We start from the raw sequence: 24,942 nt of genomic DNA, 5'->3' as shown, positions 1-24,942 counted from the left end.
TAAGTACTCATTTAGCAGCTTAACAACCACCTACTATGTGTCATTGCTGCATTATGCACAGCAAATATAGAGATACATAAGATATGACCAATGCTGATATACTTTCATTGTCTTTGTTATAGCTTCCAAATGAACTCTAGTATCTTCGCAGACACTGCTCTTTATTAGGTGTCTGTCATGTATCTGACACTTTCACTAAGCTTATTTTACTTACTTCCACCATCCACCCAGAGGTAGGTATTTCTACCATTCCTATAACACAGATGATTGAATTTAGACTCCGAAGGTTTAAATATCTAACCCAGGGGTACTTGGTTCCTACAAGGAGGAGTCAGGAATTTATTCTGATTTTTTTGACTCCAAGTTCAGTACATTTCCCACTGTGCCTACGTGTTGACTGTAAAGGACCATGTCCATACTTTTATGGTTTCACCTTTTGCATACTGCACAGCACATGTAGTGCACACAACAAATACTCATATGGAATTGGGTCAGAATTGTATTAAAATTGTCTGCATGAATCATCCTTTCATATACTAGTATTTGCCAGCACTGTTCAGAATTGTCGCATGCACATGCATTCTTCACATACAAGAAACTGGTAATTGTTCTACTGTATAGGTGTAGAGAACAAAATGGATAGCCAGGAGCCAATCCTCTCCAGGAGGACAGAGATAAGCAGACTAACACCAACATGGGATTGTATGTGTTTTGAAAATGTGCCTATCCTGATCGAAGCTGGTTACAGAGGACACAAAAAGGAAAAATCCTCAGTGTCCACATGATGATTTTGATTGTCATAAAAAGATCAGATTGTTTTTTTTTAATTTGAGAAATTAAAAAAATTAAGTATAAATAGACTATCTAACAAATATGCATGTCCCATCACCTAGAAATTAAAATTGTCACCATTTTGTCATATTTAAGATTTTTAAAAATAAAGTTTTAAAAAGCATTATAAAGTTGAAATCTCTTTGCCTTCCATCCCCAATGCACACCTTCCCCACACCATTCTGGTAGGCACTGTCAAAGGTCTGGTTTCCAATCCATTATTTATACATTTACATGAGCACATATGTTTTCCTAAACAATTTATACTATTGCCTTATATGTTTATATGAAATATACATAATAGTGTCATACTGCTTGTATCATTTTGCAATTTGCTGCTTTTTAAAAACATTACTATGTTTTTGAAGTCTATGTTGAAATATGAAAATCTAGTCCATTCCTTTAATAAGCTATACAGCATTTTGTTATATGAACAAAATCATTTCTTCTGTCTTCTCTTTTTCCTGTTGACAGACACGAAGATTGTTATAAACTGTACTGCAATGGAAGTACTCACACGAATTCCTAGTCCTCATACATGCACTCAGGTTCTTCTAAGGTGTTTACTTAGAAGAGGAATGGCTGGGTGGTATACCAGGGGCATGTTTAATTTTATCTCATATTGACAGATTTCTCTCTAAAATGGTTGTACCAATTTACACTCTCACCGGCAATGCATGTAAGTACCTGCTTCTCTATGCCCCTTTCAAAGCTGGATATTGGCGGACTTAAATCTTTGCTAATCTGCTATATAGGCAAAGGTATCTTCTTATTTTAGTTTGTATTTCCCCAATTTACTAGTGTAATTTAGTATCTTTTTATGTTTATTAGCTGTTCAGGTTTCTTCTTTTGGGAAGTGCCTGGTCATGTGCTTTGCCAACCTTTTTTTCCCATTAGGTTACTTGTGGAGTTTTTTCTTATTAATTTTTAAGAGAAATCCATTCTGAATATGAATCTCGTGACTGTTATTTGACCATTGCAAATATCTTTTTCTTTAACCATTGTCAAATTCATTACCACATTTGGGGGGAAGGGAGCGAAGGGAATACAAGGCCAGTTCCAAATGAGTAAAGGGTTTTATTCTTTTTTAATCCAATGCAAGATGATCTCTGCAATTAGGTGATCAGCCATAAGTAGCTTTTGCAGATCCAGGCAAGCACTTCCCTACAAAGGCCTTCAAGGTTTTTCTCTAAATCTGGAGAGTAGCTCCCTCATAGCATCTTGAGAGTTAGATGGAGAAATTCTTTTAATAGGTGAGCAAAACAAGAGAAATGGACTTTCGTTTTACAAACCAGTAGCTGAGCAGCTTCTCCACTTCACCCAACAGCCTCAAAGTAATTTGAAAGTAATTTCTGTAAGTGCAACTTATTATTTATTCACCATTGTTTAGGCATATGATTTAAAAATTTAACTTGGACTTCGTGGAGTCATTCTACTTTCCCCCCTTACGGAGGGCAGTTTTCAATTATGTAATTATGGTTAAAGAGGGCTGACGAGTTTTTATTCTTATGCCTTCATCTTGATTGGATAATGGTTTGCAATGACTGGTTGAAAGCTGTGGAAAAACACATATATGAGGCAAAAGGCTCGGACATCTATATAAATATTTACAAACATACTTAGGCTATAGCTGTGAGATGAGGGCTTGAGTTTATCATTTCGTGATGGTTATATCTTCAACATTCCGTTCAGTTGATAATCCTAGTTAGTGGGCATGTGCTGACCTTTCCCAATCCACCACTACTTATTGAATCTCAATTCTATGTTAGACACTTTGTATTCCAAGCACTTCATGTAATCAAAGTGACCAAGATAGACAAAGCGCCCATGCTCACGAAGCTTACATTCTAGTGGCAAAGAAAGATAAGTGACAATGAAGAAAAATGATCCAGTGAAATGAGAATCGTGGAGCTGGATGGGTGTGGTTGGAGAAGCCTCCTGAGGAGGGGTCATAGTGATTATCGGTAATATTTACTAGATAGCGAGTGATAGAGACAGATTGAGATATATAAAACTACAGTTGTCAGGACCCCAAAACAATTACTTCCAATTTAGCAGGTAAGCTCTGTCTCTTTACTTGCTTATTTGGGGCAGTTTATGAGTCTTAAAAAATAAGTGACTAAAGCATCGATTGTAGATAAAAAGGAGTTCATGAATTTGTAAAATATGTTCCCTTTTCTTTGGAGGAATAGTTTACTCATGAGAGAACAGCTGGCTTCTACAGCTTGGTGGTGGGCTTTGGCTGGACTGTTACTTGCCTAAGTAGTTCATGTATTTGTGACTCTGTCTCTCCTGGAGCCCATTCCACGGAGATAAGTTTTTAAGTCCTATTAAATAGTCGTATCCTGCAGGCAACTACAAACTATGGCTCTAGATGATTTAACAAAAAATTATTGAAAACATTTAAAGTGCAGCACTGGGTTGTTCAGGGGGAGAAACTGCCGTTTGCACAAACAAAACATTCAGACAACGAAGGTCTTCTAGATATTGATTTAATACAGACTTCCTTGTTTCATTTATTTTGAAAAATCAATTTCAAGTTCCTAACAGCATCTAGTAGGTGTTCTCTGAGTCTTGTCTCCTTGTCCACTTAAAACGCCTGCCTAAAACAGAAAGAAAATCATGTTGTTTGGTGGTTTTGTTTTGTTTTCTTAGCCAAGTACTTAAATCACGAATGTTTCTTAAGTACCCTTTGATGGGTTTCATTGTTTGTTTATTTGGCTTTAGTCTGTGCAGAAACTTTCAAATTTCCTTCTATAACAAACTCTTTTCAGAGCCATCGTCTGACCTGGCTGATGGAGACTGCAGCCAGATTGATTTCTGCACAGGCTACAACTGCCACCCACAAAACTTAACGGCCTCTTTGAAGAACCAATTTTTAAGCTAAAAGGACGAACGAAAGTGTTCGCTCATCTTTCGAAAAATATGCATTTGGTGCGTTCGCCACCATTCACTGGATTTTCAGTAATGAATACAGAATGTGACATCGGTTTTTCACATACGAAGGTTTTGTCTTAAATTTCTGGGACGTTATTTCTTCCTCTGACGTTTTGTTTTCCTGATTTATTCATCTTTAACATGCTACAGAAAACCTCCTCTCCTAGCTATTGTTCTCTCCCTTTTTAAGATGGCTTAGAAATCGGAACCTTGACTTTTGAGGGTCTTAGGTTTATCCTCCCCCCACCTCCTTCCCCGTTCATTATTCCCTTCTGTACACCCTCAGCCGAGGCCGCCAGCATCTGAGCTGAACGAGCCCGTGGAGGGCGAGGAGAGGAGGGTGTCATGTTGGCGACAGGCTCCTGCTGGAGGCCCGCAAGCCCGCCGGGGTTAACCGGGGCGCCGGGGTCAGCACTCTCGAAGTTGGGGGCCTGGGCGGAGTGGAGTAGGAGCCGCGGCGACAACTCTACCAGAGCATGCCGCAACCTTGCTCCCTCCACGGGGAAAGACTCGCCCAATCTGTCACGATCTCACGAAGAACTTGCTTTTCCCAAAGCCATCTCCGCGACCAAGCGCGTTGCAGGACGGACGCAGGCGAAAGGGAGCTGGAGAGAGGAAAGGCCCAAGCCTGGGGCGAAGAAGGAATGAGGGGCCGGGAGCCGGGGGGATTTCCTCCTGCTCTTCCCCCTCCAACGGGAGCGGAAAATGTGATTTGCTGTGCATTCCAGGCGCGGTTCCCTGGGGTGACCTCTCCCAGCAGCCCTGGGCGGGGGGAGCAGACAAAGAGGCGAGGCAGGCGGAGAGAGGACCCCGCGGCGAGGCAGGAGGGGTGCGGGGGGCGGGGGCAGTACCGGGAAAGTGGGTGGATAGCGGGTCCCGCGGCGGCGGCGGCGCCTGGCCAATGGAGAGGCGCGGCCCCGGGCGCCGCGCTCTGCTGCCGGCATTTAAACGGGAGACTGCGCGATGCCCCGCACTCGGTGCGCCCTCCGCGGACCGGGCGACCCAGTGTGAGGCGAGAGCGTTACTTTGCGTCCGGCTGACCCCGCGCCGAGCGCCGCAGGCTCGGGCTGCGGCCGCACACCACGCCACGCGTAGAGAGCGCAGGTCCAGACGACCCGCCGCACTGACAGGTGAGCGCAGAGGCGCGGGTCAGAGGGTGTGTGTGTGTGTGTGTGTGTGTGTGTTTGTGTGTGTGTGTGTGTGCACGTGTGCGTGCGCGCGCTCGCGCAGAGGTTTGCAAAACGACTCCAGCGTTCTGCTCCATGCAGACGCGCGACAGCGCTCTGTGAGCGCAGGCGGAGGACCCACGGTCCCCTGGGGAGAATCATGCAGAACCATCGCCGGGTCCTTCCTGCCAAGGTACAGGATGCCGCGATATCACCTTGCGCGGTCTGCGGGGAAAGAGTGGGAAAGAGGATGTCAAGAACGAGAGCTAAAGCCCTGCATCCCATTTTTTCCTTCCGAAGCCCCGCTAACCGCGCTTCTGGTGCTTGAGGCAGCCGCGCCTGCCAGCCGCGCCCGCAGGGCGAGGGCGCGCGGTCCCGGTGGCATGAGCGCGGGAGCAGAAGGCTAGTGAGCAGAAGCAGTGGGGAGCAGCCGGGACCTGCATCTCTGCCGCCGACCGCCGAGCAAGTTATGCTGAGAGTCCCATGTGTTTGAGGCGGGGCGCTGGGGCTGGGGACGCCTAGGGTCTCCTGTTGGAGTGGCGTGAGTGATCCTGCCGCGCTGGAGGGTCCGAAGAATCAGCGATTGGGCCCATGTGCCCATCCTCAAGGTGAGATGGGAACTCTTGCAAGAGCGCAGCCGCGGGATTCGGCCACAGCGGAAGACCGAGATTCCGGTGATGGGACCGTCGGTCCCAGATGCGGAGTTCAGCGAGCCCTCAGTGCTCACACCACGCACACCCACGTCCTGGCCGCGCACTCCTGGGCACTCGGTTTTCTGTTCTAGGCTTCTCCTGGTCACACGGACGCCTCTGCTGAACTGCGGACCCCCAGGCGCCGGGCAGCGACTATTCGCTGGGTCCCATTCCCGCGGGTACCCCTTAGTTTGTGTACTAGGGACCCCTGCCTAGTGCTGGTGCTCCTGGCTAACGATGGACCACGCGAGGCGGGCAGTGGGAGGCTGGTCTCAGGCTCCGAGGCTCTGGTCGTCTCTCGTCCTCGCTCTCCGCCTTGCTCGCCCCGCTGACCTCTGCAGCCTGCGGAGCGACGCCAGGGGCGGAGGGACATCGGGCTGTCACCTCATCAGCCAGAGTTATTTGTAGACTTTAGGCTTGGGAATAGCGGGCGCACCTCAGCTCTGGCTTGGCATTGTCTTCGTAACCCAGCTCCGCCTTGGGGACGCCTAGCCTGGTGTTTCCCCGCACCAGGCTCCGGCGACCGTCCCCGGCGAGCTGGGAGTCAGTCAGAAGGTGACCAAGACTGCAGTAAAGCCCTTCCCGCGCTCCCGGAGATGGCCTGAAATGGGCTCCCGGGTCGAACCTGGCTGCCGCCTTCTCCTTCCCTGTCGACTCTGAACTCCGGCTCTTTTAGACAGAAATATAGCCTCGAAGTCAGGGGTTAAAATCTCTTCTTAAAAACGGTACAAGGGCAGAGGGGCGACCATCAGTAGGTAATTGGATCTCCCGCTAGAAAGAGCAGATCCGAGCGGTGTGCGCGTCTGTTTATGTTCCCCTTCGAGGTGGTGCCAGGGCACGACTTGATTAAAAGAATCTATTGTGTTAAGTGAGTCACTAGGGACTTAAACTGTCCCGGGGTCCCAGAGTAGTGGTTCTTCTAGCTGTGCACACAAGTTAAATAGCGGAGAAGAGGTTAAGATAACCCTCGTTCCAGAGTAAGGAGTCTTCTTTCACCCCAGAGCTTTCTAGTCCTGTTTCCTCCGTACCCTTCCCCCGCACTTTTATTTTGGAAGAGGGGCATGGGGACTTGAAGGGATGAAATTTTCAAAGCAATGAGGGGAAGATATTAAGAAAACTACAGATTCTCATCTTCTCCTTGGCACACCCAAGTCTACAGCAGTAGATAATTTGAGTAATATCACTGGATAAATTACACTCCCCAATAGATAGTTATTTAAGTGTTCTTTAGACTGTAGTTGCTGTGTGTGTGTGTGTGTGTGTGTGTGTGTGTGTGTGTGTGTGTGTAACCTCAGGTGTCTGTAGGAATTAGTCTTTGTAAACTTCATAATTTCACAGATTTCCTATTAAAAGTTCATTTTGAGTGAAATGATCTGTAGGAAATCCAAGTTGGCTAAGTCTTTAGGTGAGCGATTACATAAGGAAGAATAGAAAGTTATTAAGTCTCCACATTTCTGAATGAGTGCCATATGCCTTGTCTTCTAACTGAAGCTCTCAGTCTTAATGTTAAAGTATTAAAAGTGATATAATGCCGAGAAGTTTTATGCCAGAGACCCCTCTCCTAAGAAATGCTTGTAAGCGACAAAGCTGTGGAGCATGTCCTAGAACAGAGAGTAAAGGACACAAACCTTTTATGGAAAGGAAAGTGGGAGGAGGTAGGGGAAGTATCTGTAGCATCCACTGAAAGACATAGATCTGGCAAGTGTTACTAGCCCATGTCCTACATCTGCAAGGAATTTTCTTCGTTTTAACATATGCTCTTAGAAATGCGAAGTATAGCAGTAATTACTGGGACAAGAGAAGTTTTTTTCCTTCACATGTGAACATGAAGGCACAAAATAGGTAATTATTTAAGTTATGATATTCTTTCAACTTTATTGCATTAGAAACAAGTCTGTGTGTCTTTTGTTAAATACTGTGCTGGGTGTCTGTCCATAGAATAATGGTTAAGGACATGTGTTTGAGGACAGGATAGCACTGACTCTTCTGCTTGGGAGCTGTGTGACCTTGGACAGATTTCTAACTTTTCCGAGTCTCAATTCCCTGATGTTGAAGGAAGACAATCTTATCTACCTCATATTTTGTTGTGAAAAATAAATGATAAAATTTGATCAGAATTTAACATAATGCCAGGCATAGTAAGGGGTCAAAAATGTAGATAATTCTTATTATTAGTTGTGGTATTAGGAGAGGCAGTATCATAATACGCCATCGAAATATTTTACAAGTGGTTCTGAAATTAAATCCCAAATCTCACATACACAGAGACTAATACATATCTTTTACTCCGAGACAGAACCTATAACTGGGCTGGCTGGCTGTCCATAGTGCTGCTCAGTGGACATTTAATATTCCTTACTTTCTAACTTGTTTTCTGTTGATTGCAAGAATTGTATACAAACATTAATTTCACCAGAAAATCTTACAATGAGCATGGAGTTCCTGAGATATTTAACTACCAGGCAGTCTCCTCCCTACCCTATGCCATGTTGGGCTCCAGCCTATTTTTGCTTGAATGGTATTCAAAATGGGGAGGTTGTGGTTAGGCTACTTGCAACACGTTCAGGATAAGACTTTATGCTCTAATAGTTTGCAAACCATCAACTCTTATCTTCTTGGTGCAACTGAAAAAAATAAAATCAACCCACTATAGTCTTAAGAAATTATTTGTTTAAGTTTAAAAGTTGGCTACCTTTTTAAAAAGTAAAGATCAAAATAAAAATAACCTTTGCCCTTCTCAAAGATTTAGTTCTGAGAAAAAGGAGTAGATATTCTAAAACCATATTATTCTGAAGCATATTTTTTATGCTGGAAGAATAATTTGATGCTGGGCCTGTTGAATGTCTTTCGGAAACTTAATTTATCAGGAGGAATTGATCAGATGTTGAGGCACAGACATCTGGCTTGCTGACCATTGTCTCTTCACTGTAGTTTCCACTCAGCACTCCATTTAACTGATTATAAGCAGGTTGGTTAGCTAAAATGAGAAATATGGCAAGAAGAGTGTGGAAAGGAGCTGGCCTAAATGTTCCCAAAGACATCAAAAACATTGGAAATGGGTCACACATAGCATTTTTATTTCTGATTCCTCAGAATTAGCTGATGTGTTCTTAGAGACTTGCGAAGATTAGAATAAATCACCCTGACCTGCACAGGACTGAGGTGGCTAATTTGGATTCTCTTGCATGCAGATGTTTGCTCTTGATCACTAAGGGAAACTTGAAGGAAAGCGTCAGGTAGAGAAGGCCTTTGAGAGCATCTATGTCCTGAGTTGAGTGGATTGGAGGCGGGGACAATGGTAAAGGGGAGAAAAAAGGTGGAGGGTGGGGTGGGTATTGCTGCTGGGGAACAGTTGCAGAGAAAGCTCACCTTGAAAATACGATCACATTCCTTGGAGGAGAAATGCATTAAGGGGAAGTTGAGGCAGAGTTTGAAAAGGACATTGTAAGGGGGAATCAAGGGAGATCTTTGTGGGTGTTATGATGCACTCTGGATTCATGAGATGCAGCTTTAATTTAATGATGTGAGTGAGTCATTTCATGAATGCAAATTATTAAAACTGTTTTCTGCTCATGGTTGGACATGGGTGATAATTCATAGGAGCCTAAATATGGTTTAGCATTTGGATTGAGTTTTGATGATGGGGTATCTTGCTAGGTGTTAATGTGGAAAAGAATTGTCCTCAGGGAATTTATATCTTCTTGACTCTCTCCATGTCTTTGATACTTACATAGTGCAGATTATTTGGTGGCAATACAAATGAGATTTCAAGAACAAAACAGTCCTATTTCCTTTACTGAGTAATCAAGACAGTTTGTTGTGGGGGGAGGTTGGGTGACTGACCACAATGACTTGACAGAGCCCTGGTTCCAGTACTAATTATAGTCCTCATCCCCCTCATTCTCACTCATGTGGAATATGCAGAATCCCTAGGAGAACTACCGTTCTCTAAAAACTTGAGGTCACGTGTCGATTGAGATTCCTGAAGTCAATTTTTACTTCTCTTCAACTAACTAATTAATTATTCAAAAATCTCACAATAAGCACCGAAGATATTTGAAGAGTTGGCTTTTTAAAAAAGAAAAACCATTTTGTAATTTCTCTTCATCTAATAAATCTTATTTTGAGAAACATTTAGTTTTTTTTTAATAAAAAAATACAAAACGACCCGTCACTCTAGACCCCTTTGGCTTATGGGGTACACATGTTCCCATTGGAACAGGAAATCTGTCCCAACTAAGACTGAAAACCACAGTTGACTAATTTTGGATTTACTTCTCTATTATTGGTTTCTGCCATAGTGAATACAATGGCTTCAATTAGAATATAAAACCCACAGCATTCTGCATGGGATTAGGTAAAAAAATTAGTGGGTATTTGGAGTTTTTCTAGAAAAAAGAAGTCAAATATTGAGAAGCTTCCTGAACTATGAGGAGTTTGCTATAATGAGGGTCAGAACAAAAGGATTGCTATTGGCTGTGCTGTCATTGGTATGTGCGAAGGCATTTTAAAATGCAAAGAATAGACTGTGTAAATCAATATAGTCTGTGACAGTCATTCATTTAAGATCACCTACTGTGTGCCAGACAATGAGGATAAGATGATGAGTAAGCCCTCGTGACTCAGACTAGGTATTTAGTTACTCACAGATGTGAAAATGCCAGGACGGGAAAGCTGAGTGTAAAGGAGGTCCTAAGTTGGTCTACAGAAAAAAAAAAAAAATGCATTTTTGGACAGATGTTTGTGGGAGGGGATGGCCTCATAATGTGAACCTGTCATATGTAGTCAACATACATTCCCGGTCAGTCTCAGATTGGCCCCTGTGATGTGGGCTCTGGGGGTCTTGCCCTAGGAGGGCTGAACTGTCCTGGAGGCCAGTTCCAGTAGGGATGGGGGAAGATCGTGGGTGTAGGCCTAGGGCTGTCTTATGTGCTCCTCTTTGAAATGGGCAGAGACTGCATTTTAGTTTAAATAAATAGCAGAAACTTGTGAAAGCTTCTCAAATTCACTATATATTTGCCTAGAAGACTAAATTGTCATGGCTCAAGTTATCCTGGTCTCTGGAGAAAGTCAGCACTGTTTTATAACTGGACTTTTTTCATGAGTGATTTTTTTTTTTTTAAGACAAAACAAGGAAATTAATTTTTTTGTTGTTGAGGCAAAAAAGGCTCTGTTTAAAGAACAGGGATGTTGTAACATAAACTGACAAAAGCCAGGGAGTCTGCAGTCAGAGCAAAGAGCTAAATGTCACATTATCAGCTCCAAACTTGAATTTGCCCAACAGTATTAGGTTAATGTTGGGAAGATGGTGCCATTTGAGGATATTTTACATTTAATATTTAATTATTCTAATTTGAAACTATCTTTAGGGTTGCATGGTTTTTACTTACAGGGGCTGTCCCATAGAGAATGTAGATTCCACACTGCCTTTGTCTTTGAAAGGTAATTGCTCTTGTTAATAATACCCACTTGTACAGCTCCTTGGGGGGCCACGATAAGGTTACTATTAAATTGCACTTCCAGGTTATCACATGGAACACTGGTGTTCAGAAGAAAGTTGAGGAATGGGTGCTTGACAGCTGTGTCCTTAGTTCAGAAAACCGTGCTGGGGATGGGGTGAGGGGCAGAGGAAGCCTCAGGACTCAGGTCAGATTTGGTGTGACGGCCTGAGGAAGGAGGTTGCTCTCATAGAAAAAAAAAACATCCTTCCCCATTTTAATAAGTCCTTCTGTACTCCATGGCTACAAGTGCTACAGGCCTTGCTACTCAAAGCTTGTTAGAGAGGAAGACCTAGTGAATGAGAATCTGCGTTTTAACAATGTCCCCAGGTTGGTTGCACATTCAGGTTTGAGAAGTACTGTTCCTAATAGTCTGATGCTTTTCTCTTGCACTCTTATTTATTAAAACAGGCTTCTACTCCTCCTTCTCTGTCCGCCCTACCTTCCCTGAACTCCCTACCTAGAGCAGTTCTTTTTTCTCTGATTTACACTCCTAACTTCATTTTTTTCTCTCTCCATTCTTACTTTACTGTTTTTTTTTTTTTTCTTTTTGGACTGTTTTCCCTCCACCTTTCCTCTTATTTATTTATTTTTGTCATTGTTTATATGCCATTTCTGTTTCTGATCCACATCTAACTCCAGACCTGTCCACACTAATTCACCATCATTAATATATTCAACATGTCTATGGCATTTATTCATGACTTTGCACATACCTGTTCTCTTGTGCCCATTTTCTCCTAAATTTTATGTACACATACATGCGAATGACATATTTCACCATTTAAAGTAACAAAAATCTAGATCATGATATAAAGAATGACATAATGAATATCTATTTTCAGATTAAAAATAAGAAAAAGTGAGGGGTCTAGAAGTCTTTACGAGTTATGAGATCTTTCTGGTAAAGTAATTCATTCTGTCTGCAGTACTACTATATTGTTAATTCTCAAATTGCTTTCACTATTACGTCAAATTTGATCTGAACAATCTATCTGGGGAGATGAGGCATTTGTAGCTTTGCTTAAGCGAAGTTGTTTATTGAGAAGTAAGGCGATTTTCCTCAGGTCATATAGCAAGTAGTTACCCCAGGATTTCAAATAAAAACTCAGTCTTGACTTTTTTGTCTAGTGCTTTTTCTGTGAAGTATTCTCCCTCCAGCAAGTACTTTCTGGTCTCCACCAGTCTCCTTCCAATGCCCGATAACAGTGAGCATCTCACAAGCATCCAACCAACTGAACAAGGCACAACTCAGGGAGCACTCAGGCTAGTTGGGAAGAAAAGACCCAGCCACCTTCCTGGCACATGAAGACCTCTTGGCAATGAGGCTGATTCATCTTTGCTATAAAACAAAATAGAAAATAAGTTTCCCCAAAGAGATACAAGGTGATCCAGCATTGAAATAGTAGGAACTTATTGAATATTGTCAAATACCAGAATGAATACAGTTAAGTGACCATAATACAAAGTCGAATATAGTTGGTGTCAAGCCAGGACCATGGCACGAAGACATGGGCCCTGTCTGAGTTCAAATCTTGGCTTATCCACTGTGTGACCCTGGGCAAGCGACCTCATAGCCTGATGGCTTGGAGGGTAATGAGAATAATAGCACTTAATTCATAGAGATATTGTGAGAAATAAATGAAATATTTTACATAAAATGTTTAACAAGTGCCTGATAAAACGTTAGCTGCTACATGCAGCGCTTAACAATGGGGTATAATAGGTGATTTTGTCATTGTGCGAATATCACAATGACACAAAACTAGATAGTCTAACCTACCGCACACCTACACCATATGGTATAGCCTGTTGCTCCCAGGCTACAAGACTGTATAGCATGTTACTGAACAGAACAACACGAGATTAAATCTTTGAAGCACAAGAGAAAATGGCTCAATCAAGAGATGCAATAAACATGACATGTATGAGGTTGCTTCCTGTGTGACACAGCTTACTGTTTTATAGGAAACTTCCTTTTTCATAAATAGAAAGGGTGCACTCTAAACTAACCATAAAGTATATGATGTAGTAAATACATGAACCACTACCATAATTGTTTAATATCATTTTCAGTACCATGTACTGTACATAATTGCATGTGCTACATTTTTAGATGACTGGCAGCACAGCAGGTGGTTTGTTTACACCAGCATCACCACAAACACGTGAGTTATATGCTGGGCTCTGTCACAACAGCTACTGGGTCACTAGACAATAAGAATTTTTCAGCTCCATGGTATTCGTATGGGACCACACTGTTGTTCATGCAGTCCGACATCACGCAAAAAGTTGTTGTGCAGCACATGGCTGTATTAATGTTTTAACTAATTAACTCTTCTGTATCTCATGTCTCCTCCTCTGTGTTTCCTTTCTTCAGCATGAGCCGCACTGCCTACGCTGTAGGAGCCCTGCTTCTCCTCTTGGGGACGCTGCTGCCAGCTGCTGAAGGGAAAAAGAAGGGGTCCCAGGGTGCCATCCCCCCGCCAGACAAGGCCCAGCATAATGACTCAGAGCAGACTCAGTCTCCCCAGCAGCCGGGTTCCAGGAACCGGGGGCGGGGCCAAGGGCGTGGCACTGCCATGCCGGGGGAGGAGGTACTGGAGTCCAGCCAGGAGGCCCTGCATGTGACCGAGCGCAAATACCTGAAGCGAGACTGGTGCAAAACCCAGCCCCTCAAGCAGACCATCCACGAGGAGGGCTGTAACAGCCGCACCATCATCAACCGCTTCTGCTACGGCCAGTGCAACTCCTTCTACATCCCTAGGCACATCCGGAAGGAGGAAGGCTCCTTTCAGTCCTGCTCCTTCTGCAAGCCCAAGAAATTTACCACCATGATGGTCACACTCAACTGTCCCGAATTACAGCCACCCACCAAGAAGAAGAGGGTCACGCGAGTGAAGCAGTGTCGTTGCATCTCCATCGATTTGGATTAAGCCCGGACACCCTGCCTGTCCTAGGAATGCAGCCCCGGGCGGGTCCAGAGCCAGGCCTAGGACAGCCTGATTCTAACTTGGCTTAAACCTAGAGAGAGGGAAGAAGGACCACCTGCTGCCTCCTACAGGCGTCTGCTAGTGTGTAGTTTGTGTGCATGAATGTGCCTGGGTGCCTGTGGGTGCGTGCAGACACCTGAGGAGAAACACAGTCTCTGCTAGAGGGCACTTCCTGTTACCTAAATGAACCTGCTTCCAAAGGGAACGGCACAGAAAGCCCACACCACCTGAGGCATATTCAAAGAGGGAGGGCTGTGGTCTGGTTTTGCCTTGTTTTCCACACGCCCTCCTGGGGACCAGAGTCTCTCCCTTCAGAATGAATGTTAATGGAAAAGGTGACTCTGAGGGCAAGAGACCTGTTTTCGTGCTGTCTTAGACGAGGGAAAGGTATTTCAACCTGTGCTTGCTTTCGTCCTTCTCCCTTCCATGGTCCATCCCTGCTTAGGATCTCAGTGACTATTTTAGTCTAATCCCTTATTTGCCAAGGGTTCTAAATTAACTCAGTTGATCATGGATGTAAGTGTTTCCCAGTTTGAGAAGACCCTTCAGATTCGCAGGGAGGTTGGTAAGGGAACGAGCAAGAAGGATGGAGGAGTGAGAGAAGTGAGGGCCCGAGTGTGAGGACCAGTTGGGCCCAGCAAAATTCATTTGGGAGATGTGCAGAGTCTTGGAAGGCCAACCCCAAAACACAGTGAGACCCACGCTTTAGCAAGTTTTTCCTAGTATTTAACCAGAACCCAAGTGAACAGAGGAGAAATGAAATTGTCAAAAAAAGTTACTAATTTTGATCATTGCCATGATTTGCTGAAAGTATCTGTCCCAATATCAGATTTAAAACATGTATATTTTCAGAATCAAATGAGTGAGGTAAACTCAAAGAGCCACTTCCTGCTTTGCCCCTCAGATGGACAATATAGATGTAGATCAGAACCCCAAATGCAGGGATAGGAAAAAAACGAAAACCTCGTAAGTACAAAGTTCTAATAGCTTTCTTTTGGTTTGGTTTTAATCACCTCTTTTCCAGTTCATTATTTCTCTGTAATGCTTCTGAGAGCCACAACCCTATATTATATAGATGCTGCCTCTGCTGAATGTACCCGACAATAAAGAACCAGGCTAAGATTAGGGCCTGCTCTATTTTAGCCAGAAGTTTGTTTTGGATCTCTTTGCTTTAGCCATAAGTAGGAGTTTGAGCTGGAGAGCAGAGGAGGGTAAAGGAAATAAAGGAGATTGCTTTTGGCTAAGGAGTAGTTTAATGCCCTAGAGGAGAGATATGAAGGGCCTTCTTTTGCTCTCTGAGGGTCTAGTAGGAAACCAGAGCATTTGGGTTCATTAGCTGTCTGACTACTGCTGGGGAATCCTGTAACATTGTAACTATTCAGAACCTACTGGTGGAGGCTGTCCTCTGATTAAACTTGGGCTGCTTGCAATACCTACTTAAGATTTATGTGATGGCTAAAGTTCTATGTGGGTGAACCTTACTGCATTTTGGATTTGGCTAACCTCTTCAAGCCTGAGGTTTTATCTGTAAACTGCACCCCTCCCCCAACACTATTTTTGCCTTGTCTCTTCTCAACCTCACTAGCTGAGTCACGTGCGACATGGGAAACAAAACGCCAAAGACTTGAGTTTCAGTTGCCCATCAAGGCTCCAGTATTCAAAGGACCATTGCAACTAAAGAGGCTGTTTTTATTTTGTTTTTGTTTTGGTTCAGTGTTCGCCCATCTAACAACTAAACAGGACCCATACTTTGAGGCAGAAGTGATTTTGAACACCCAAAATATTGGGTCTAATTTTAAAACTTTTAAACTCACTACTGATGATCCTACGCTAGGCAAATCTGTGCAGACACAGAGTCTGCGCATTTCGTATACACTGTATGTCCTTGCCCTACATCTTTCTATCGTCTACATCCTCCAACAATAAAGCACAGAATGGATTTAATTAAGCACTCAAATGTTAAGCCAGAATTTTGAGGGTGGGGGAGAGGAAGAGAAAGGGGAAAGAGCTGGAAATGTAAAACCACACTAGAGAGGAAAAATGACATTCAGAACAAGCAGACACCGAATTTCTCTTGTTTTAACTCTGCCACAAGCATGCAATTGTGTTAAAAAGAGTTGACTTAAGTTGGCAGCAGTAATCTCTTTTTAGTAGCTTGTACCACAGTCTTGCATGTAAGTCGAATTTGGCTTAAGTAAAGAGAATTTCCTCAAAATTAACTTCACTGGGATAATCAGCATAACTGCCCTAAAAAACACAGCACTAGCCAAGGAGGAAAATGTCTGCTTTTCTTATTGTGCCTATATTAAGACTAGCACAAGTACAATGTGTCTTCCAACATTTATTGAAAGTACCATATCTATTACATATTGTATTGGAATCACCGATGATGTAATGATATGTTTTTTCATTACTATAGTAGAATTTTTTTTTTAATGGCAAGATATTTGCAATCTTGGTCTTTCCTATTAATGCCAAAAAACAAATATTAATTTTATGACATACACTCTGTGCTTGGCATTAAATGAGAAAAAAACATACATCTTGCAAGTCTGTAAGTTGTTTTTTGTTATTGTAGTTCTTCAAAGTTCAAAATGTAAGCGAAAAATCTGGAGGAAAGGATAATTTCCACTGTGTGGAATGTGAATAGTTAAACAAAAAGTTATGGTTATTTAATGTAATTATTAATTCAAATCCTTTGGTCACTGTGATTTCAAGCATTTTTTTTCTCCTTATTTGACTTCCTTTGAGGTGAGCAAAGAAGAGGCTGGCACATTGTATGCTGTTGGAGGCTTTTATCAGGTCAGAGGGAAACAGTATAACCTTGACACATCTGAACATGCTTTACAGAGTCAAGACCCGAGCTTTTATTATTTTTTTGACTGAATGTTCCTTAAAGGTTAACATTTCTGAGGCAATATTAAGAGTAATTTTAAATGTTATTTGGAAGACTTATGATGTGTGTGTACAAACAAATAGCAGTTAATAATGAATAGTTCACAAGTCCTTTTAAGGAGAAAATCTAAAATGAAAAATGTATGTGCAGAACATTTATAAATGACTAGTTAATGCTTAAGAGTGAAAGTAGTTCTATTGATTTGTCATTCTCAAGATATTTAATATCAACTGCATTATGTATTGTATCTGCTTTAATCATTTAAAAACAACAGAGGATTATATAGACTATGATTGAGGTACTTTGCTGTGTATGAGGATGAGGGGGATTTAATAGTCTCATAAAAGCTAATTTGGTTTAACGCAAAGTTTTATGAATCTGTAACTAGAATTCAATTTCTCTCAAATTATGTTCTATATAACCTTTCCCAAAGAGCAACCAATAAATTGAACCTCTTCTCTGTTTGTGTGTGTGTATGCATGTGTTTTTAACTGGTAATATTCATAGGGTAGGGGTGGGGCGGGGATTCATTTGTCATGGGAAAGGAGTTAGAAAAAAGATAATTAGATCTCGTGTGAGCTCAAAGGGAATTTATTTCTTCCACCTAGCCCTTCCAGATCCCTCTTGATTTCAGTTTCGGTAGGACAGCTCAGGCCATGACAGTTGGAGGTAGGAGAGAGCTGGTGTGCAGGGATCTTTTCCCCAGAACTAGAAAGAAGAGTTAGAAAGGGTTATGAGAAGCCTTCAGATAGTGGAAGTACTGTCGCAGAAATGATAATAGCTTTATTTTGAGGTATTCAAGGGGAAAATGGGAGAAAGAGTCTGGGCTCAGTAGAAGGAAGAGAGTTCTATTGATAAGAGTGATTTGGCAATGCACTGAGCTGCCATGAGATGGTGAGCTCCCTGCTCTTGGAAATGTTAAATCGTATGCTAGCTATCAGTCCAGAGAAATCACTAAGCAAAGAGACGACAACAAATAGCAACAAATCCTGGGGAAGAGAAGAGAGTATGATTTAAAGAGTTATCACATATTACTTAAAATGCCCTGTTTTCAATCAAAAATTATGAGTCATGCAAAGAAACAAGAAAGTATGGCCCGTATACAGGAAAAAAGAGAAAAGAAATTCCCTCGGGAAGCCCAGACACTGGACTTATTAGACAAAGACTTTATATCAATTCTTTAAATATGTTCAAAAACTAAAAAAAAAAAAAAAAACGTTCTAAAGACCTTCGGGAAAATAGGAGAATGAAATCTCATAGAATCCTGAAGACCAATAAAGAGAGAAATTATCTTGAAAAAGAACCGAATAAAAATTATGAAGCTGAAAAGTATAATAGCTGAAATAAAAATTTTACTAGAGGGGTTGAGTAGCAGAATTGAACAGGCAGAAAAAAACTGAGAGATCTTTACCTAGACACAGAGAGAGCAGAGAGAGAAAGAGGGAAAAGGACTATTAAAATCAGGAATGAAAGAGGGAACATTACTATGGACTTTATAGAAATAAAAACGACTACAAGGGAATATTATGAACAACTATATGCCAACGAATTAAATAAATTAGGTGAAATAGACAAATTCCTAAAATAATAAAATTTTGAGTCTATTTTTTTGATATTTGCCTACTAACACCTTTTAAGCCTCCTTCCTCCCTCTTCCCCTTTTGCCCCACATCTGGACAAGCTGATAAGAAAGCCCAGGCTCTCTCCTATTTGGTGCTGATGAGATGATCGAACCATACAAGGGCCCGCCTGCATGTCAGAATCCTCTTTCCAGCCTTACTCTAACCACTATAAAAACTCCAAGTCGAAAAAACAAAAAATAAAAAACAAAACTCCAAGTCAGTCCCTCTTTCCCTGTTCTCTCATGCTATTTTCAGAACAGGTTGAGAGGCCTTCCCTGTTCCTCGTAGCAAGTCTTGTTATGCAAGTAATAACACTTTTCATACGTTGGTGGTGGTGGTGTGTGTATGTGGTGTCCTCAGTCTTGACATCTGAACTAAATTTTGAGTAAAGTTTCATTCTATTTATGCGGGTGCTTACAACACCTAGAAACACAAACTGCTGAAAATGACCCAAGAAGAAATAGATGTTCAAATAGAATTATCACAAATAAAGAGGTTGAATTAGCAACCAAAAAACTTTCCACAAAAAAAAGCCCAAGACCAGATGGCTTTTTTGGTGAATTTTACCAGACGTTTAAAGAATTAATACCAGTTCTTCACAACCTCTTCCAAAAAAAAAAAAAAAAAAAAAAAAAAAAAGGAGGAAACACTTTCTGTTTCATCCTGAGATAAGTATTACCTTGATACTAAAACCAGATGAAGACATCACCTAAGAAAACTACAGACAAATATCCCTTATAAATATAGATGCGAAAATCCTCAACAAAATATTAGGTAACTGAATTTAGCAACATATAAAAATGAGATTTGTACCAGGAAGTAAGGTTGGTTTAATCATTAATCAATGTAATATATTAGTTGAATAAAGGACAAAAACACACAGTCAAGCAGAAAAATTACTTGACAAAATCCAATACCCTTTCATGATAAAAATTACTCAACACACTACAAATATAAGGGAATTCTGATAAAAGACCTGATAAAAGACATCTATGAAAAACCCACAGCTAACATTACTTAAGGGTGAAAGACTAAAAGCTTTCCCCCTACGGATATCTGCTTTCACCACTTCTTTCAACATTGTATTGGAGGTTCTAGCCAGGGCAATTAGGCAAGAAAAGAAAACAGACATCACCCAGATTGGAAAGGAAGAAATGAAACTATTTCTATTTTCAGATGACATAATCTTGTATGTAGAAATCCTAAGGAATCCTAAAAAGAAGTATTAAAATTGTCTTAATCCATTCAGATTACTATAACAAAATACCATAGACTGGGTAGCTAATTTAAAAGAAACATTTATTTCTCACAGTGTTAGAGGCTGAAGGTCCAAGATCAGGATGCAGGCAGAACAGTGTTACTTTCATTGTCCTATATCTGTATCGTCAGTGGTGCCAAAACTAGTTCTACAGAAGGTAGGACCTTAACATATAGCAGAGGTAACTTATCTTGTAGTGGGGTTAGAGCACTGTTTTCTGGATAGAAGCTAATATTAGTGCCATGGAGAAAATTTTGTCCACTGCCTTCCTATTTCTTCGCATTTCCTCTTCAAACCTCAAACCCAGGCATCCCTCTTCATAGGTCAAATTTTGGAATCAATTTCCAATTTGAAGAAAAAATGAGAACTTATCTACCGTGCAGTTTTTGATTTGAGGTCTAGAAAGAATATTAGCATTTGAAATCCTAAATATCTCATTTTTGAAAATTTATACCAGAGGAGCAAAGTAAAGGATGCTTTAAATGGGAGGGACCATAAATCATGGAAAAGAAATTGTACCTTGATTTACATTTATAAACTAGTTTACTAGAAAAATTATCACAACTTTAAAGAGTTAAATCTTAGTTTTATTAAATATATCAGTAAGTATTCTTGGTTACAAATGACAGAATCCACTCTAGGTAGTTTAATCAGAAAGAATTATATTAAAAATTATTAGGTAGCTCACAGACTCTGTGGTGGTGGTGGTGGGGGACAAGGATGTTTAGATGCTCCATAAGAATATAAAATCCAGGAATGAATTAGTTATAGAAAAAAAGACCACACCCTATACACCATAGGGCTATTATAAGAAAGCATCACTGGTTTGCCCATCATTTATTATTATGTCACTTGAGACAGATGTAGAAACTGGACCCTAGATGCCCAAGAATCCAATGACTCCCTCTCCATGCTTGACAGAAGATATGAGTTGCTGTGAATGGTCGCTGACCCAGTTTGGTTACTTCTGCCTAGTCTGGTGTGGTGCATCTGTTCATTGGAACCTAGAGCAAATTATAAACATAACTTCATGGGCACCTGGGACATGCCTGATTTTAGCTTCCTATGCTCTATAATATGGAAAGCAATCTAAAAGGATATTGAAATATGTGCTGAGATGCCACACCAAGGAAACTCAAACACAGGGGTGAAAAAAACCCACAGATTTTAAAGGCTTTTATGAAAAGCAACAATCTCTGGTTTCATCTCTTCCACCTGACCCTCCTCAGTCTCATTTCTCAGGGTCAATCATTTTCAGTTCTTTCTGCCTGTTTCTTCTGCCACTGTAGAAGGCTCAGCTGGAGTCAATGCCCAATGTGATTGAGTCAATGACTCACTCACATGGCTGGCAGTAGATGCTGGCTACAGCTGGAAGCTTAGTTTCAAGTGGTCTCTTCACATGCCTTAGGCTCCTGAGAGCATAGTGGTTGGATTCCAAGAGCAAGTGTTCCAGGAAAAAGAAGCTAAAAGCCGCCCATTTCTTAAGACTGGGACTGAAAACCTAAGAGTGTCACTTCCACAATTATTCAATTGGTTAAAGCCTTCTAGACCTGCCCAGATTCAAGTAAGGGGATATCCCCACCGCTTGAGAGAAGATGTCAAATAATTTGTGGCCATCTTTAATCTACCACATCTGACTTCACTGTCTGGGAGGTGGGATATAGAGGTTCAGCTGTTCTGTATACAAACTTTGACTCAGTCTCCTTGAGCCCTGCAGCTCAAGGTAACATCCGCCTTCTGCTGCACCCTGCCCTAAGTCGGTTTGAAGCTTCTTTCATCGTACTGTCGATGTTCACTCTCCTGTCTGCCTTCCGTCTCCTAAAGTATTTAGCGAAATTGCTCAATTGCTATTGTCTCTTTTTTTCTTATTCTTTGTTCTTATATGTTTATACTTTTTAAATTCCTCACTTTCACTTTAGCAGAGTTCCCCATGAAAAACATGATACATTTATAAGGTGCATTTATCCAATTCCAACAAAAATTTATACATATTAGTACTTGATAACAACTTGATTTTGTAGAGTGCTTTAAAATTTAAAAAAGCGTACCTTTACATACAACAGTTTTTTTGATCCTCATTAATTTTGAAAGAAAGGCAAGATAGACATTTAGATGATCTCTATTTTAGAGGCGAACAAACTGAAATGAAAGACATAAAATGATTTGCACAATGTTACGTGAGTGATTTGCTTTCTTTCAAATCCTCTAGGGAAAGATTCTGGAATTAAGTCTAAAGGTGACAAGGAGAAGTGAAAAAAAAAACCCAAAACTTGTTTTTCTTTTTATTTGAGGGGGAGACACAGTAAGTGAAGTCCAGAAACACTAGAATCTGTATAGCATTGGAACGCCCAATACACAATATAGGATTTTTTATGTAAATGCGCAATTGAGGTGATGACCTAGCACAGCTTCCGACTTCAGGCCACACTACTCATTCCGTTCACTTGATCCACATGCTGAGATGTGAGAAATTTTTCCCACATCCTTTTGCAGGAGCCCATTTTTGCTGTTCTAATGATAGTGACTGAGTTTCAAAGAGGAAGATCTTATAATGTCTCCCAGGCATACTACAAAGGAAATATAAGTCATCAGATAGTTGGATCTGGATCTGGGCCAGGATAACTCAACTCTTCTTGGAGAAGGTGCCATGGGATCTATAGTGATGGCAGGTGATGGAAGAAGTGGGTTCCCTCAGCTTTATGTCTTGTCTGAAAGATGATAACCATGCTAATAAATTTAGTGCCACATTTTGTACAGCGTGCTCATCCGACCCCTAGAATAAGGCCATAAACCATAATGGGGTCTATGATGCTTTCAATTATTAGACATTCATTCCTGCTCTCCATTTTTTTTTTCTTCCTTTCTTTCTTTCTTCCTTTTTTTTTTTTTTTTTTGCTTCTGCCATATTTGGCTTTCTGGAGGCATGGGAAAGAGTAGTGGTAGAAAAAAATGTCCACTTCTTAGACATACGAGAAAAATTATATATCTATCAAAATAAAACCTAGGCTCCCTCATGGTGGTGGTTGGGGGGAAGACATAGTATTTTTGTCACTGTATTCACAATAAATACATAGCCATGTCATAGTGAACAGAGACTGTTTTGGGGCATTCCTGGGTCTTTTCAGAGCCATAGGTAACTTTATGTTATCAACACTCTAATTAAGAGATAAGCATTACATTTTTTGTTTAGTAGTTAGTAGTTAGGATATGTATAACCTCACTTCTCAGGCTTTTTTGAGAGCAGGAAGGCATCCAGAGTAGAGTTTATGGGTTGTGGCACTGAGCCCTAGAGAGAGGTTGAATTTGTAAAGAAAAAAAGGAGAAGAATAGAAGCTGTTGTTAAAGAAGATAAGTCATTTGGGGTTAGAGTCCTGATATTCAACACTGAAAATGTGCCTTTCCCGTTGTTCAAAACAAGGTTGGAAGGATTAGTTTCTTCCCTGCTGGTCTCCCCACTTTTACATATTTTGAAATTAAAAAACAAATTCAGTTACAGCTGACATTCAATATTATATTTGTTTCAGGTGGACAGCATAGATGTTAGAATATTTATGTAGCTTATGAATTGATCTCTCCAATAAGTCTAGTACCCACCTGACACCGTACATAGTTATTACAATATTACTGACTATTCTCCCTCTACATTTTATTAAACATTTCAACTCTTCACCGCCTCTCCAAACACACTGTCAAAACTTGAATGCTAGGACCATACCAAAATCTTACCTCTGACACTCACCTATAATTCAAAAAAACTAGGTATTGCTCTCAAAATAGAATTAAAGGGTCATTAACATAGATAAAATACTAGCTGAAAAAAATCATAATTCTAACTCCCTTCAGAAAATGAAGACCCTCAAATATCCTTCTACTCTGAGATCTTGTCATACAAAAATTTTAAATTTCCCCATTTATTCTTATCCTTTACCCAAGATTCTTTGTATTTGTGAATGATAGTCTTCCATCAGCAATAAAATGGCATACTTAGTAAAAAACAAAGTAAGATTATAGAAGAGAATCATGTCTCTTGGAGAAGATTATCAGGCTAGGACCATGACAAATCTCTTGGTGATTTTTTAAAAACTTTTGGTTGACAGAGAATCTTTAACCTGAAAGTTTGGGGTAGGTGAGAATAGGTAAGAAGAGAAGGCCTAGGTAGTATATGAAGACAGAAAATTTTGGTTTTCTTTGTAAGTTTCCAAAAAGGACCTTAATGCAGGGAGAGAACTGAAATCGATAAAAGGAAATAATGGTGGAAGAGAAATATACAAGAGGTACTGAGCAATATCAAGTAATTTTGTGGGGATCCTTCAGTAGAAACCTTGTCCATTATGATGGGAAGTGAGTAAATCATGTTAGTAGTCGAAGAATGCTGCTGGGAGCTTTATGTGATGTCCCAAAATAGAGAATTCATAATGTTATTGTCTGTATTCCTCTCTAGACTTTTGGGGGTGAGGGGTTGGTAAGAGGAGAGAGGGTTATTTTGAGGCACTGAGCAAGTGAAACATGTTCTTAATTGTGGTGTTTACTTCTTTGATTTTTTTTCCTCTCTGAAAAAAATCTGAAAACAAAAATTCTACATTTGCGATATTTGCTCAGGAGAAGAAATGAAATCAGAGCCATGTACTGACTAAAGAGTCCCTAGGTTTGGATATTAATAATGACCTTTAAATTGCTATAATTCCCACACCTATGCTACAAGAGATATCCTATTCAGTAATTTTGAACTGAATCATGTATGCAATTTGTACAGACACTAGGTGAATTTCTAGACAAAGAGCTGTGAAAAATTTATGGTAAGACAAATCTATGCTTTATAATCAAAACGGAGGGAAAGAAGTATATAAATTTTCAACTAAACATTCTGTGACTCAGTTCAACTTGATTTGGGCAAAACAGCTTCAAGTAATCTAACACAACTATGAATCCTCAATCATAAAGTTACCTTTGCAAACCCAAAGTTCTCGCTTTGGGGGAAGGGGCTAGGGAAGAGTGGTCAGTGGATGGACTGTGGGATGACAGCATGGCCATGGCTTTGAGTTGCTGAAG

General features: G+C 41.0%; 1 protein-coding gene across 3 annotated transcripts; it reads left to right on the top strand.

Moving 5' to 3' along the window:
- Positions 1–4,645: 4,645 nt before the first annotated feature.
- GREM1 (gremlin 1, DAN family BMP antagonist) lies at positions 4,646–17,477 on the top strand. Of its 3 annotated transcripts, none has more exons than XM_016139618.2 (2): positions 4,646–4,898; positions 13,505–17,477. In XM_016139618.2, the coding sequence occupies exon 2, from the start codon at positions 13,506–13,508 to the stop codon at positions 14,058–14,060; it is 555 nt and encodes a 184-aa protein (XP_015995104.1). In that variant the 5' UTR covers positions 4,646–4,898; position 13,505; the 3' UTR covers positions 14,061–17,477. The 3 variants fall into 3 exon arrangements, with proteins under 3 accessions (XP_015995104.1, XP_015995105.1, XP_015995103.1); XM_016139619.2 differs by lacking the exon at positions 4,646–4,898 and adding an exon at positions 5,000–5,127; XM_016139617.2 differs by lacking the exon at positions 4,646–4,898 and adding an exon at positions 5,261–5,542.
- Positions 17,478–24,942: the final 7,465 nt, after the last annotated feature.

Source organism: Rousettus aegyptiacus, unplaced genomic scaffold, assembly GCF_014176215.1.
Source record: "Rousettus aegyptiacus isolate mRouAeg1 unplaced genomic scaffold, mRouAeg1.p scaffold_m13_p_3, whole genome shotgun sequence".
NCBI classification, from domain to species: domain Eukaryota; kingdom Metazoa; phylum Chordata; class Mammalia; order Chiroptera; family Pteropodidae; genus Rousettus; species Rousettus aegyptiacus.
The sequence above is the reverse complement of the archived record's forward strand: the minus strand, read 5'-3'. Positions and strand labels throughout refer to the sequence as shown.